The 17,104-nt window shown below is 36.7% G+C and overlaps 1 protein-coding gene across 4 annotated transcripts in view; it reads right to left on the bottom strand.

Moving 5' to 3' along the window:
- Positions 1-17,104, bottom strand: part of LOC117236451 (titin) — a 48,588-nt gene that overhangs the window by 10,096 nt on the left and 21,388 nt on the right. For all 4 annotated transcript variants that reach the window (XR_004493858.1, XM_033499432.1, XM_033499423.1 and 1 more), the window contains exon 2: positions 11,354-11,571. Coding sequence is in view for 3 of the 4 variants with exons in the window: in XM_033499432.1 (XP_033355323.1) it covers positions 11,354-11,479 (126 nt within the window). In the remaining variant the exon portion in view is untranslated. The remainder of the gene's footprint in view (positions 1-11,353; positions 11,572-17,104) is intronic.

Below are 17,104 nucleotides of genomic sequence, written 5' to 3'. Positions count from 1 at the left end.
ACTGTGAGTGTAATATTAGATGCGTTATTACATCACAGGTGACAATGTGTTAGTAATCAGCATAATGTTACTGCAATATCAGCGTTCACAAACGACGTACCATATGTATAGTATTCGAATGGACGTCTCGGGATACAAAAAAAAAATATAGTTTGCTTAGATATTAACATATACATATGTGGATTAAGCAATACAGTTGCGACAGCGTATACCCGTTTCTCTGGTTCAAAGAAGTAGCAAATACTTTTTGTGTAAATATTTTTTTAAAAGAAAATGCATTGGAAATGTACGTACGAATTACTTTAAATGTTCTATTAAAATATTTTTATCGCCGTGCCTTTAATAATTAAATTGCCTTTAATAATTAATAATTAAATGGTATTATAGATAATGACAGGATACATTATTATAATTGCAATTAAAAATTTTATCAGAATAATTTCGCAAACATGTTCAGCAAATAGATCTGTACGTTTTTAAAGTCGCGCATTTTCTAGCTGTTAGGTCATTTTTCATTCATCTGCATGGAAATGAATTTTCTAGTACGCATTGTCTTATTTGGCGGTGTCGTTAATATTCGATGCATGTGATTATTGCGAATAATTGCTGTTCTTATTATTATCATTCGAAAGGGAAGATATGTACGTGAAAGCTTTCGTTTTCAACAGGATATCCGGACTTAGTAAACGGAATTTTTAATGGCTTGCGTTACACTGCAACTCCAAATATTAACTTTCAATTTTATATCTATACAAGGCTCTCGGAAACTTTCGATCCTGTTGTCAAAAAGGAGAGCATCGATTGAAAGTGAAAAGTGACTACCTTTCATTTAATAAGTAAACTATACAATAGTATAGAATCGCGTTTCGTTTGCACCAAAGGCACGAAGATTTTTAAAAATATAGCTGTAACGGCACATGAGATAGAGGACAATTCAAATCGTGTTGTTGTTTTGCGTCGGAGTATCAACATCGTTAGGATATACATAATGTAATAATAAATAAACTCCGAGCAAAACAATGTCGCCGCTACGAGCAACCGTCAAACGAAGACGAATTTGATTTGAATCAATATCGGTTTTATCAGTTAGTCTCGAACGATCTTATTAGCGGATTATACACTGTCCTTGGCGAATCCGTTAGTACGGGCGTCTTAGCGAACATTATCTGTATTTATTTATTTATTATTTTAAAATATATCTGACGGTTTCAATATCTCGTACTCTTGTCATTTAAACCACACCAAACAACCATCCTCTACATAGCTGTGACATTTTTAAAAATATACGAAAAATATAGAAGAAATGATTTTTTGTAGTGAATCATCGACCATGAGCTCAGACATGGTATGCTGGTGGAGGTCACAGCTCGTTTTAGGCTGGTACTGTGAGTTTCGAAACAAAAAGAGAGAGACAGAAAAAGAGAAAAAAGCGGAGAAATGTCGCGGGTGGACAAAGGCGACCAACAAATTAAACATCTTTTCTTCTATAGAAAAGAAAAATATCGACCGTATGCAGGTTCGTAAAAAATTTTATTTATAGGAAACTATAAAGAAATCGACGAAAGAAACTGAAAAATATTTGGACTGGTCTTCGCCTGGTTTTTCTGGTTTTCATGCTGTGCTACTACTTTGATACTTGCTTCTTTGAAAGAGCACCTTTTAAAAGTAACAGGAAATCTATCGTGAAATGGTATGCATTCGCTAACAGGTTCTACTCGATGGAAAAATTTCATCCGTGGGAGACGAAAATACGCTTTCGATCGGATTCGGACTCCACGTCAATGCTAATTTTCCTATTCGCTTCGTTCTATTTTTCAATTTGCAGAGTGATAATAGCTGCGGGCATTATTTCGAAAAGAACGACTTCGGAATGAAGTTTCGTCTTAAGCATACGTGCGACATCACACAAGGCATAATTAACAAGAGAGTTACTTGGAAAGCGAAAGCTTGGTTCAAACCAGGAAACTCACGAAGCAATGGTCTCTCGACCATTGTTTCTAGGAAGGGAAAAAATACTAAGGTGGGATTTGCGTGCACGTCGTGCGTGCTCGAAGGTTAGACACGATCTACGATCTTTCAAGAAAATATGTGAAATTACGCGCGCATCCTGCTTTCCATTGACAGTCACAGAAAATGAATGGATAAATTGACAAGTGAGTGTATATTTAATTTTGAAGTTTGTCGATTGAAAATCGGAATAAAATAATGGTCAAAACGCTTTGGTATTATCTGCACCGCTTTCTTTCGTATTAGCTATCTTTTTTGGTCAGATGCTGAATTTACGTCAGCACGTGAAATCGAAATATACCTATCACAGGCAAAAACAGTCGGAGGAAATTGTGATATTTTCATATTTATTTCTTATGTTACGTTTTAAGCATTTAGTCCGTTAAAATAAGATAAATCAGACTTGGGCACATATTACTGTTATTTGTACGGACTTATATATAGTGTCACTTAACATTCATGAATAATATTCTCTTTTATTGGCCGGAAGTTTATTAGTAGGTTTTGTAGTAATTTAAACTGGTCTTTAATGGGACAAGAAGGTACCATTTCGATTTTCTTGTCTTGCGATTAGAACGAACAAAATGATTAACAAATAATAGACAAATTATAGTTGTGGACATAGTAAAATATGTTATATTATGCTATATTATTATCTTATGTATTAATTTCTATCATTGATTGATTTCTTTCTAAATATATTTACTTCCTATGAATTTTATATAGAAACTTTCTGAAACGTTGTATAGTATGTATTTATTCGTACTTAATTCTCTTCAGTTAGCGTATATTATTATATTCTTATATAGATTCGTAGAACTCGTAAGAGTTAATAGTTCAATTAACAATTCTCATTTGCAGTTACGTTTTATAGGGGCTGCATGTTACATATTACGCTTTTCTAAATCTTATTACATTAATTAGAGTAACAGGAAGGGGACTTTCATGTTCTTGGAAGAGGAAAATTGTGACAACTTCAAGACTCCTTAATAACCAGCTGGTGTAATTTGTCTTAGGTTGTCAATGTAGGTGCTCACAGCTGTCGTTCGGACAGCCTCGTACGAAGCTGTAAAACATTCCCTCGCCAACGAAGTAAAACACCTTTAGTCGACTATATACGTGTATCTCCTATTGAAGCCATGTAAGTCGAAACAAAATTAATCTTACATATTAGTTTTATAGTATCTGTGTCATTACATTAGCATAGAAATCTGCTTCATATATCTAGCATTGCATATAATTATTACAGATGAAGGATATATGGTTATGGAATTCTGTGGAAGAAAAACAAAAACTCAAATATTTCGAAGCGAATTAGCTCCGAATAATAGATCGGAGATTCATATTGTACTAACATATCCGTACGAAGATAATTAGTACAGAAGTTACTTGCGAAACGAGAGCTTAATTGACGCTATCGATAATTGTCCTTGTTACATGTTAATCCATCTTTCGTACAGATCTTTGCGCGTGAACTATATACAAAGCAGAGGGCATGTGTTTCTGGCACCTCTCGTTCCTTTTTCCTTCAAACTTTCATATAATTTTCCTTTGTTTCGTACCAGTTAGATTTTACAAATGGAACCTGTATCTGTGACATTATTACGTATCATCGATAAAATAATCCAAGATCGTACATTGCAGCCAACTTTCAGGTAAAATGTACGATTTATTACACGTACGTAACAATATATAATACTCAAATCCTACGCATCACCTAATTCCAAAGGGAAGGTCTTGCGGTTTCCTAGCCGTTTTCGCTGTTCCCGTATTCGCGGCATTACAGTGGAACCATCGGCGAACATGAGAAACGTTAAATAATGGTAATGAACGATCATAGTAAATTGCTTCCTTGATGCTTCGTGAATCGAGGAGGGCTGATTCCCAGATCTATCGAAGAATAACGTAGGAAATCGGCAACTTCCTCTCCATTACGCTGCGTTCGGCCGTCTCGGGAAAAGGGACGCGCGCCATGGAAAAGGAGGTTATTTGCATTTCACAGGCGGATACTGCCGGTGATACGGACATTGTACGACATGGCACACGAGGTCGGAAAATGGGGCAGATAGCTCGCCCGAAGGCAAACTCGATACGCTTTACTTTCTCGCGTCGATGCTCGAGACTTTCGTAAAAGTCTTGTTCCACAGGCTCACGTAAGAGGAGCGGTCCGTACGTTCGATCGGCGGCTCGCTCAGAAAACAACAAGAACGCTATACGTACGTGCAGGGCCACCATAAGTGTGCACATAGCGCGAACCGTGTTTCAACGATCATAGAAAACGAGGTGATATCTCGCAGGTGCAATGGGAGAACGGGTGTGGCCGACAAAATTTCAAACGAGCGCTCCAGGTTCAGCGTCTAGTGACATTTTCATCGACTTTTTCCGATCGGTGAAATTCCTTCGGATAAAGATGGATTTAACGAGCGTGAATTGGCCATTATATTGCTGTTACTGATTGTTCGCACGATACGTTCGTTCGACAATCTGTAAGACGATAGTTACAGCTTCTTTGCAAACTCGTGGAGCAAAAGGATGAATAATGAGCGTTTCGATGCAATTTCTATTCGTAGATAGCAGAAGATGTTTAGTCAAATAATTAATCGGATTTTGATTATCTGATGGACGATCTGGTCATAGGATATGACATATCGTTATTGTTACGTAGCTATGTACAAGGATTTGTATTCACTGTATGAAAATTTTGATAATATTATACCTATGTTACGATAAAACTGTGTATAAAAAATAAGAGGAATTGCTAACAAAATTACGTTGAAATTATCGAACAATGTTTTGAGAATCTAGTTGGAGACAAATGCAGGTTCCTCTCGTTAATGTTAGACATTTCTTAAATCACGAAGCCAGGAACGAAAGGATTTATCGCAAAAAATGTGACGTATTGATTAGAAGTTTTGTAAATTGGATTAATTGAATTACAGATAAACTTAATTAACTAAACGATTAAGATAAACTTAATTACTCCAAATCTTGCCGATTATCGATATATATTATTTTGTGAATTCTAGAAAACTGAAAAATTGGATAATTCGACGATCGTTACCATTTTCTAGTTATCAAGTTTGGTATTGAAATTATGGAAACTCAAAACGTATAAAATGTTTTCTAATTAAAACATTCTCCAGTCCTCGACATTTAAATTACTGAAATTTCAGACACGTAAAATACAATATGAATAACAAATAAAGTCATTAGCAAGATTATTTTTGATTATAGATAATCCAAAATGTGTTCTTTTTTAATTACTAAAAATCTTTCACAAAATGTAGGGGAAAAATAAAAAGTGACTGCAACTTTCTTCCCAATTTTAGTGAAATCGAGATTAATTAAGTGGAATACATGCAAAATCGTAATTAAATTACAATTAATGTCACATCCCAGTTACTATTTAGACGACTTTAAAATAATACATAAAAATATATATATATATATTATGATTTAATTCAACGGTTAAATAATTCAACTGTAATCGCGATTTTTTTACTTAGAAATTTCGAAAGCGAGACTAACGAAACGTAAAACGAGTAAAAGTGCAGCATGAATTACAAATAAAGTTGCGTTTAAGCCACTCGGTAGACAGTTTTGAAATTCTCCTAACAGACTCTACGTCGAGTCTACTTTGTTGCTAATAATTGCTTCTTACCCCTCTTCTTTCTATCGATATTTCGCGCTGATTGAAAAGAGAAAAGGCTTTTTAAAAGTAATAAAAGAAAGAGCAAGTAATTTATTTGATCGTTGAACGTCGCAACTACTCTCATTTACTGTTTCCTCGGTGATCCAACCTTCGTAATTTCCGCGGCAAACGACGAATGAAAACTATTACCACAGCTACGACCAAGATTATGCTTAATGCTTTTTACACAATTAGCGAGATAAGGTTGATATTACCGGAATAGAAACTTTCTGCAGGCAAATAACGTTAATTGCACCGTAAAGTCACGAAGCTTTCAAATTAGTCGAAGGTCCTCGACCTCCGCATACAACTTTACCTCCACGTCAAATTGAAAACCATCAAACTCTAAATGATTCATAAAAATTTTTCTGGAAAAATACGTTGCTGTTGATTGGATCGCTAAACATGTTCCGTGATAAAGTTCAGCGAAGCGTATTTTAAACGACTGCCGGATAGAGACATTTACGACGAAGACAGATTCGCAACATTTTTTCCGTACATTGGTAATTTATTTAGATCCGTAGAAAATCTTTGAACCACATGGAAATAAGTTCGATACTAAGAACGAAAAGTTGTAGAAATACCGAAACGATATTTCATTAACAAGACTGAGAAATTAAGCAGAAAATAAATAACGATCGACTTGTTCCTTTCAAAGAGATAACGACGAGGAAAAGCAGAAAAATATGATAGAATTTTCTAGCCAACCTAACGCATGATCGTTTGCTTGGTTTAAATAGCGAATCGAAGAATCGAATCTATTGAAATGTCAAAGGGAAGGTGAGAATCAAAAGTCGACCATGTATGACATAAAAGGCAGAAGTCCACTTTCCCCCGATGGCCAAGGCTCGAGAGATCAAGATGACCTCAAGAGATGGGCATTTTCTATTCGCGTGACGTCTCCTCCTCCTCCTCCTCTCTCTTTTTACCGCTCGTCGTATCTTTCTCTTTCCCTTTTCGCAAGAACCGGCGCACTCTTCCCGTATCGATTCGTTTCCTTTTCTCTCCCTCGTGTATTGCTCTCGAAATGGATTGCAACTAGTCGTGATTTCAAAAGCGCAGTTCCCTTCTTCTCTTTTTTTTTTTCTTAAATCTCTTTCCGAAGGCCATATCTCGTTTGCACGCGTGCCACAAGACTAGAACGAAGGGGAACGAGCAAGGAAATTTTGTAACGTCCAACTTAGATTTTAGATGGTCTGTCCAGAACGCAGTTCCAGAAATCGTCTTCTACCTGAGAGATAATCGAACGATCTGCGTTCATATTACTATATTTAGAATGTGACTGGTTTTTCACAATGTGCAGGGGAACAGTGCAATCATTCGATCTCGGTATTAATGCTGCGCATCCTTCGACTAAGAATAGAATTTCGTTTTATAACTTCGAAGAATCGCTGGCAGCTACTGGTCGAGCATAATTTTCATTTGAAATGTTTTTATCTTAACAGGGGATGCACGAGAAAAATTTACGGCGAGAAATATAGAAAATAGACGAATTTTACTACCTGTTATTTCTATCAGAAAAGTAAAAAAACAACGATGATTCTTCGGTTTCAATGATATCATTTTTGAGAAGGTTAACGAACAATTGCTACACATCATGGCATGAGAAGTTACTAAAAGGCAAACGAGTTCTATTAAGTGGATCTCAGTGCTTGCAAACTAAAGAGACTACCAGTCTTAATGACGAGTTAAAAATTTGTTACATTGCTATGTATTCAATGCGATCATAATAGCAGTCTTTAACGATAGTTTTTGCTAAAAGTTCACCTTGAACGTAAAAGAAATAATCCTTAACGTTTGATCGATATTCAGCATTGAACAGTTCTGAATTATTGGAATTGATATTTTAGAGTTGCCGTTGTAAATCATCGACATGATTAATTGTACGAGCATCAGTGCCGAGCGATGTAAGTACCGAAGATTGATTTACGCTATTTGTTCACGCTCGATGCGCAACAGACTAATAGCAAATGCGGAATCAATGGCGAGCAACGAGCGATAGAAAACTGTGCGTTCGAATTCTTACGAGACGTTGGCGAAGCTAGAAATTGCAAAGTCAGCCTGCAGGATCGGAAAAGTACATTCTTACGTCGAGAAATGTATGCACTACTTAACACGTTGTCGATCGGTGAAAACCATCGTTCTGCTTGCGAATGCCGAGCAAAAAGCTGCACAAATTTAAACGATTAAAAATAACAAAGTATAACAACGCGGATGACTTTTGCAATAGAAATCATTCGAAGATTTGAAAAGCTTACACGACGCGAGAACATATTTTCGTTGCGCACAATATTTACAGCTTAAAATCTTTTCTTTCGAGACGTAAGTTGGAGGACTTTTCTTCGTGGAGATCTCGTATCTAAAAGTATGATATTTCGCAATATCGTTTTACTTTTATAACAGCGGGAAATAATTTGTACATCGAAATGTTTCTGATGGTTTTGTCCTAAAAAATCTAAGTTGAGGAATTCTTCTGTGAAAATGTTACGTTCGTTTGTTCAAATAAAAAGTATAATGGAAGATAAAATCGTCAATTAATTTGAAAGCGAACCAATCGTGGAAAAAATGCTCGATTATCATTGAATTAAAATTCCTCCCTCGAATCATTCTACCTTACACATACAAAAAAAAAGACAGCGAATACCATAAATTAGCATAGCGAGTAAACTGCAGACATTAAATTCTTCAAAAATGCACGAAACGTCCGGCAGAAGCCTTAATTCCTAGATGCTAATGCGATAACAACCGTAAACTCTAATTACAACGACGAAACGTCCAGTTCACTTTCAAACTCGCGCACCAAATAGCAAAAATCCAGGGTGCAGTACAAACAGTAGAAGAATCGTCTCATCTGGAGCGTTAAGCTACTATGTATAGTTACACGACGAAACACATATTACTTTGCAAACGTATCGCAAAGTCACTGACATATTTTCAGTAACAAATTTCTATCGTATTCGGTGGCTTGCCTATCTATGCAACTTTTATATCTATATTTTTCCAACGATTTCCATATCTTATAAATATGTATTTTTTTTTGTTTAACACAAAAACAAAAAAGAACAAAAAATACTTAACTATAAATAAAACGTCAAATGGATAATAAAATTAAATCCGGTACAGTGTCGGAATATTAAAATAAGAGTCACTTAAGAGACTGACAATTTACAGACGAGCAGCGAGCGTCAAAGTATTCTCAATGTACCCACCCATACAGGTGTTATACGCAATCGAAGACAGGTGAATATGGGCGCTATCCCGATAGGATCTTGCAAGCGACACGGGTGCACGCGCATGCACCGGGGTCACGGCGGATGCACCATAGATGCATCATACCCACTCGCCTCTATGGCAACCAGAGGCTACGGTTACACAATCCTCGTAGCCTGCATACAGACGATACCGCAATTTGCGAAGCGCCTCTTCGCTCGCCGATCTCCTTGCGTTCTGCCGTTTCTTCCACGTTTCCTTAACCGGATGCTCAGGCCTCGTCTTTTCATAAGTTCGTGCGCGATGTTTTCACCGATTGACACGAAACGTGGGTGTTGATAACGATCTTCGGCGCACGATCGGTGCACGCGAGCCAATTGATAAGATTCGACGACTTCGTATCACGTATCGTGTTACGTACATCGGTGCGTTTTTAATTGGTAATCGTGAAAGCTCGACTGCTTTCAGAAAGAGAATGTGAGAGTGTAAGCTGGTGCGATCATTGGCCGGTTTCGTTTATCGACGACGATACTGTGATCGTGGCACGAACGCCAAGTGTTTGGCAAATAGATCGTGGCAAGCTCTCGTGAACGAAATTTATCAGAAAATTGTTCCGTTTATTTTTTTATTTCGAGTCTTCGAACAATCAGAAGTTTGATATATTTCCTTCTGGCATATAGATATGTTAATCTTTGGAAAATATTTTGCAAAGTATTTTCCCCTGACAATGCTATCCAAGTCGTTCGTATTGTTGAAAATTGTTCAATGCATGAAATTTATCTTATTTTAATCATTCGAGAAAACTTGACGCGAGTCACCAATTATCACCGCGATAAAATGTTAAACAGTCAACGTGTTAAACTTATGCCAAATGTGCTAACACATTATGCATATTCTATGAGCATAAATGTCATATTTAACGTGTATAAATATCCGCGATCTAAGCATGACGATCATACCTGTGCTTATAAAGATTCGTAATACTTCTCTACCAGAAGAAACTTTCTTCTTTGAAAATGCAGGAAGGATTTAGCACCGGATCCACAGACATATCGAGCAATCTGTGCTTAATACGAAAAGAGTATGTACTTCTGGGACGCAATATCTCTAAAGTTCTATCGTAGCATAGCAATGTGGGCCAAACGCAAAACCGGTTGCATGTTACACACGTAAGTCAGTTGCCACTGTACTCGCAACATTTGACAAGAGTGTAGAAAAGTCATTATATATCTATGTATTTAAGGAATACGCATATCGGATTCATTGTACCAACTTCAAAGCGAAAGAAGCACAAAGCTAATAACCGTCTACGTATATCGTAGAAAGAATTTCTAGCGGATATTCTACTCTTAACTCACGGTTAATTTCTTTCGCTGGCTTTTTCGTCATAATGAAATTTTCGAAATTGCGGGATCGAATTTCGTCCCGTGGCACTGGTCCTGTTTTGTTCGATATTTCGTCGTTGAACACAGGGACTGAGTGCGATAACGCGTACTCGAGTTCAACTGCGCGCAGAAGACGCAACCAGCGGGTATTTGGTGTCGGTGGCGAGGTCAGGTTTTGAGGTAAAACCAGAACCAGCCTTTGTGTAATAGCTGGACGAATTAAGTCGCGTATTAAGTACGCCAGTTCTCTTACATCATTGGAAGAGCTGGTTTGTCCTTGCCAAGATGTTTCGCGTTTCAGGCTTTCGATATGAATTTATCCCGAAGCAGACGCAAACGCACTCTGTTAGTTTCAATAGTAACGCGAGTAGAAAAAGTTACCTAATGAATTAAACATCCTATAAATAATGTCATCAGCTATTCATCGTTACGTTGATTTACTGTCTCATAATGAGCTTTTTCCGATGCAACGACGAGAGGAATCGATGTATATAAATAACACGAAGAAAAACTGAATGACACGCGAGACGAGCTGTAGAAACTTGCATATGTACATGCTGCTATTGCATATATCCTATATCGTTACATAAGTGGCTGGTCACGAATTGTAATTATCAGCCGGCTTGTGCGAACTTTCTCTGTACGGTTTTTATCAGAATGAACACGGCCTTAGTCCCGTTCTCAGCTAATAAATTCGAGGCGCACTATGTACATACAAATATGTACGTACGTACACGTATGTGCACATTATTCTTCAACGTACAACTTGATTTTCGATGTGATTTACGTAAGTGGCTTTGAGTAAACTGAATTGCTACGCGAAAATCGGTATGTTTTTTAAAAATTGACGTACCATTGACTCTTTAAAAAGCAAGTTAAGTATAGGATTGAGATAGCCACGATTTCGATCTATGGATTAGGTATGTTTATACATTTGGAGGAAATTTGAGAAATGTACGAAAGCGCGGTAATACACATAAAAATGTTCAAATGTTCATTTATCGTAAGAAGAGCAAATTTCTATTTGGATTTCACTGCGCCAAATAATATTACAGCTTACCTTTCCGGGAGTAGGTGAGACCGATGTTGGGTTTAACCCCTGCTGTAGATGATACATTTTCGGGGTGAGCACAGATGGAGGTGCGCCGAGGCTACCCGGGGCGACAGCCACGCTCGTCATGGTCATTTCCTACAATGGACCCAGTCCTCGGCTTCTTCGAACCACCTGTCCGCGGCCTTCTGCGATCTACGTAATTGTTCATTCTCGTACCGTGACCGCTGGAACATATACGCGTGCAACTTTAGTCAAGTTTTCCTTCATTCCTGAACTTTATGTCGGCAAAGCGGATAAAGCGTTGTGAAAGTAAATTAAGGAGCGAATGGAAATTATAAAACACTAGCGCAACATTTTCTAAGTGTTTAACGAGTGTTTCTAAGTGTTCTACCTAACTTAATAAAATACAATACGATAAAAGAATAAATAGATAAATAATTGTAGACAAATTAGAATAATCATGTTCGAACACGCGTGTAAAAAAAATTATTAATTAACAATTTGTATGGTTCGAAAGTAGAAGAAAGCAACTGCGAATTCCTCAAAACTTCACGCGGACACTAAAACTTTACTTCGAAATTCTGTATTTCCACGTTATGCTGATTTCTCTCAGGAAATCGCCGTGAATATCCAAATGCAACGCCGACGAATGAAGCGCGAAGCTGGAAAGACGTGTCTTTTTTCGCGCGTTGCCACGGGTATAAAATCACATCGAAATGGCGATTTGTTAAGCAATCATTTCGATCGTATTACGACACTTCACAATGGTACCGCGTAATTTCACTCTCGCCAGGAGATCGCAATTGCACAATTTTCGTCGCGCCAGACGAGACATTCGGGCGGACCTAGAAAGCGTCTAGGAAATGCTAATTTACCAGAGTTACTGGTCTTGCTGTTACGTGCACGAGGCCCCCACGAATATAGTTGTCGACTTGACAATCTGGTGCAATGAATCGAGGATTACATAGTATAAAATTACAATTCCAAGAAACGTACGTATACGTACGTAATTTCTTCTTTGTGTCATTTCTTCTTGTCATTGTGATAACTTAATTATCGTAATTATTTCGTATTTGTTACCTATACGTATATCGATGGCAAAATTTCTTAATATTTTTCTCAATGAGAAACTTTTCCAACGTAGATCGGAATTTTGATACTTCAAAGGGAACGAAAGAAAATGGAAAAAAAGGAAAAAAAAAGAAAGAGTTAGACAATAAAGTATTAATTAGAATTCACCATACGAGAAAAATTCGCGTTTGGAATTTCTAATATAATAGATCCGGAAAGGAAAGGAAAGAATTTGAAACTTTTACAATGTAGGTTGACACACCTCTCTTACCGTCAGCGGTGTAACTATACTCTCGATACTGTTACTTCGTACTGGCGAGATTCATTATGATGCACCGGCATGTCGCTGGCTGATTTTTTTTAAGAATCATCGTGACACGCATTTCATTCCGTTGATCTCATTGCCGATACCTATTCGCATGAATTTATCTTACTAACCTTCATTTCATATACGCCAAGTTCTTATGTTTTAAAAGGATAGCAAGATGTTAAAATATAATTGCAAGAATAAAAATCTATCTTTGGAAAAAGGAAACATTGAAATTTCGTTACAGAAAATCTAAAGCTCTTTGTAATTGATCAAATATTAATGATTTGCTGTGTTTCTCTCCATCTCTATGCGTCATTTAATATAGTGAAACTAATAATTTTTGCTTCACACGCAAAATGAGGTCTCAAAGGTAAAAATTCTTCATTTCAGATCAATATCTCTATTCTTAAACAATAAATCTCCCATTGTAGATCAATATCTTGCGACCAAGATAGTTATAGGTAGGAACAAGTGAAAAGTAATAAGAGAAAATTGACTGCCGGCACACGACTGTATCCGAGAAAACAAAAGACAGGGACCTCGATGGTATTTTATTTTCGTAAGTATCCATTAAACCAAAGAGAATATGATCTGGTTAGGTGGTAAACTGACCCGATAACGGTTCTCCAGAGAAACGGTTATCGACACGCAAAGACAGAGAAAACGTAAAAATAGATGTAAAAGAATGGCAAGAAGAATTGGACAAAAAAAAGTGAAAATGTCGCGGATGAAAGAGCAGGAGATAAAAATACTTTTTTATCTGCTATGGAAATGATCATATCGAGTCTTAAGGTATCTAGCTTTAATAAATTTTGCCTTCTACAGTTACAAAATGAATATATCGTATATTCAATTTATGTCTTAGTCTTATCTCCTATTTATCTTTTGTATCTTGTAATGCGTAACAATTCAGTACTAATTATAAATTCCGAACGTTAAAGAGAATTTTGTAAATGCCAGGCTAATTTCGTAGCTACTTCCGTTTCCGGTACAGCTTAGTAGAAAAGCAGCAACGCAAATACAAAAATATCAACCAATTCCTCCTTTCACACAGGTTCTTACCAATAAAATTGCATATCTAATAGTTTCTTTGTTCCTGCAAAATAAATTGCCATCTCGAAAAAGAATATTCAAGAGTTCGTTTTTGCATTTCTGTTTAACATATCACTTTCACTGTCAGTGAAAACACTTTCGATATCGGTACGTATTCCAGCAATTTCCAGCAAATTTAATCACTTAGAACGAGTTGAATTTGAAATCTCACAATTTGCTAACGTTAATTTAATAAATTCCTCGTGTTATTCCATTGTGGAATCCTCAATGGGAATGGAATGACTCTAATGTTTCCCACAAGAATGCCACTATGCTCGTGGAGGGAGAACGGGCACAAACCGCAACTAACGCAAAATAATTTCTGTCTTAATGGCCAATTTTGCCACATTTGCTCGTTGGAAAAAGCGTGTGGGCGAGGCGTAGCCACAGACGTATCGATTTCGTAAGAACTGGAGAAATCAGCGGCTGTTTTACGGCTCACCTAGCCGAAACAGTTGAAGATGTTAAAACAATCAAAGAAGATAACCGGCTCGATTCAGAAACTGGCGATTCCTGCTTTTTTTTTTCGTTGAAAAAGGAAAGGAAAGAGAAAAGTAAGAAAAGATTGTCGAGAAGCACGAAGAGCATAGCGTAAACGTCATTTATCTTCGTTTCCACGCAAAGCGTTTGCATCCTGCTAATCGCATTTTTATCGCTCTCATTCTTTTTAATGATAGCGCGAAAAATGCTTAATTAACTTCTCGTCTAGAAGAACTTCTTTCTCAGTGGAAACTGTCGGATTAACATCTCATCGTGTGAGAAATCGCTTATTAATTTCACAGATATCTTTTATCCGTGGCACTTCCTACGTACATATTATAAAAATATCGCTATAGTCTTGAAATTCCGTACGATATCGTAAATTCTTATCGATCTACGAACGAACAAATGTGTATTATTAATTGTTTTAATAAATCGTTTTTCGACGGTGAATGAGGTAACGCGATTGACGCAACATTCCATGTAAGTACAAATATTTAGTGTATCACGATTGTCAGGAATTATAATGCCTTTGTGTACTAGCAGGATTAACAACGAGGAAGTGAATTGAATAAATTCTGCACACTCGTTAATTTCAACGTGTGCTCCAAGATATCTTCATATACACATGTATGTCTGTATACCATCAAATTGCCATCAAAAACGGGGGAAAAATAGAAATGAGGAAAACATGAATTTTGCATTTTTAAACTTATTAGAAATCATAATTTTTCTTTTTAAAACACCTATTATGAAATAATTATTTACAAGCACATACTTGTAATACTACTAAGAATTATTATGTTTCATGTTTATTTCTTGCAACTGGCAATTTAATGCGCGAACGATTCGTTCGTAGTAAATACATAACATTTTAGATATCAAAGTAAACCGACAGGCATTGAGAATCTTTTACATTAAAATCAAAGTATTTCGTGATACTTTCACACGTGCGGCGATTCTCGCTGTTATAAGTGCGCACTTGACGATCGAATTTACAAGCCTGCGTAAAACGATGTGTTTTCTACTACATTTTGCTTCACTATATATCGAATATTCTAGAGAATACCACTAACAAACAAAAATTGGAATTAAACGGAATTGAAACTAACTGCTCAAATATTAAAAGTTACTTGTTTAGTAAAATTTAATTATCAGAGAAACAAAATTCCAAAAACGTTAAATTATTCGTTTTCTGAAGAATTTAATTTCAAATTTAATTCAGTTTCACGGCAAATAATTAACTATATTTCTCAAGCATATGACTCAACATATTCTTCAATCTTTTTTTATTATTTAATATTCCACGTCGACAAAAAAATGAAAATGTCATCTTCAACATACGTAAGTATGCTTCTTTATTTCGCTGAAAGGAGGAACGCAAGATTCCGTAGGTACGCGGAGAAACCATCCCGATAACCTCCACAACTTTCTTACCTCCACAATCGATCGAGGTGCAAATATAATTTTGTTTTTCTCTCGCTTTTACCTCGATACTGAAAGGCTTGGCCAGGAAAGAAACGAACGAGTTCCTTCGTGAAACTCAAGCCGTTCTCGGGTCCAGTAGAAGACAGGCGAAGTTGTTACGCGAACCTGGCCGCCTTCCGTCTGCTCCTGCATCTACAGCACCGTGCAAAAAACTTAAAACATTTACTTTTACTAAGTCCTATGGCAACAATTAAACGTATTTTTGGGAAACAAATCCCATAAATCTATCGTAGAAATTACTACTAATTTTCCAGTTAAATAGTTTTTAAAGAAATAATAATTAATAATAAAATTAAAATAATATCAAATATATTTCTGTTCGTTCATAAAACCAGAACATTTCTATTTTGTAGACGGTCTAAAATTGTTGCCTGGTGCTGTATATGCATTCTATCTGGCTTCCAGTATTTATGCAAGTATATAATATACTTACTTACTTGGGTGGACAGACTTTCCTCGCTCCATGAAAGTTGATTCTCTTTGGGCGTGAGTCGCGTGTGGGGTTCACAACTACAATTCTCGAGTGAATGGTATAAATTGAACTCGAAAGAGTCCAAGCCGATCGACACTTTGCACGCCTACCTTTCCCCCAAACTATTCCACGGATACATCGTACGTTCAGCGTCCAACCAAAGTCAGCTAAATGCTATGATTTTATGCACGAATTCCCTTCAACGCTGATATCCAATTAATTTAAACATACGTGCAATTCTCCTTCCGAGTTCGACTACGGCAATTTCAAAATATTGCTCGAAATTTGTTCAAACATTTGTACGTAACATTTAACGTACATAACAAGAATTTTGTTGGATATAAAAAAAAAATATTTCAAGTGGGAAGAACAGCAACTGTTCCGTATTTCGCGTGATACTTGTCGTTTCGGATTACATATCCCATGTAATACTACGTTACATTCTTACGTTATCGCTGGCTTGAGTCTCTAATGTATATGCAATACCGTAAGGCAAGATACTTTTTTTTCAGTAACTGAATAGACCAAGGGACATTGCCACGGACATTCTTCGCTGTGTAAGTGACGAATGCAATCTGCGAAGCGATTATGAAAAAAGAAACGAACAACTGTACAATGTAGAAGCGCAGCTTCGCACACGACCTTCCGTTGTTGAATAAGAGAACACTAAGCCCGTTAGTTGCTCCGAGAGAAATAACATGCACGAGATGTTATGGGAGAGAAGAAAAAATGTTAAATGCCTATAGTTCTCGCCACGAGAAATAAAAAGTATTTGTTTTAGACAGGTTCTGAAATCGATACCTTCGATATAAAACGTAATTTGGTATATTTGTGTGTAGGAGAG

The sequence above is a fragment of the Bombus vosnesenskii genome, unplaced genomic scaffold (genome assembly GCF_011952255.1).
Source record: "Bombus vosnesenskii isolate JDL3184/JDL3185 unplaced genomic scaffold, Bvos_JDL3184-5_v1.1 scf7180000013264, whole genome shotgun sequence".
NCBI lineage: Eukaryota > Metazoa > Arthropoda > Insecta > Hymenoptera > Apidae > Bombus > Bombus vosnesenskii.
The sequence above is the reverse complement of the archived record's forward strand: the minus strand, read 5'-3'. Positions and strand labels throughout refer to the sequence as shown.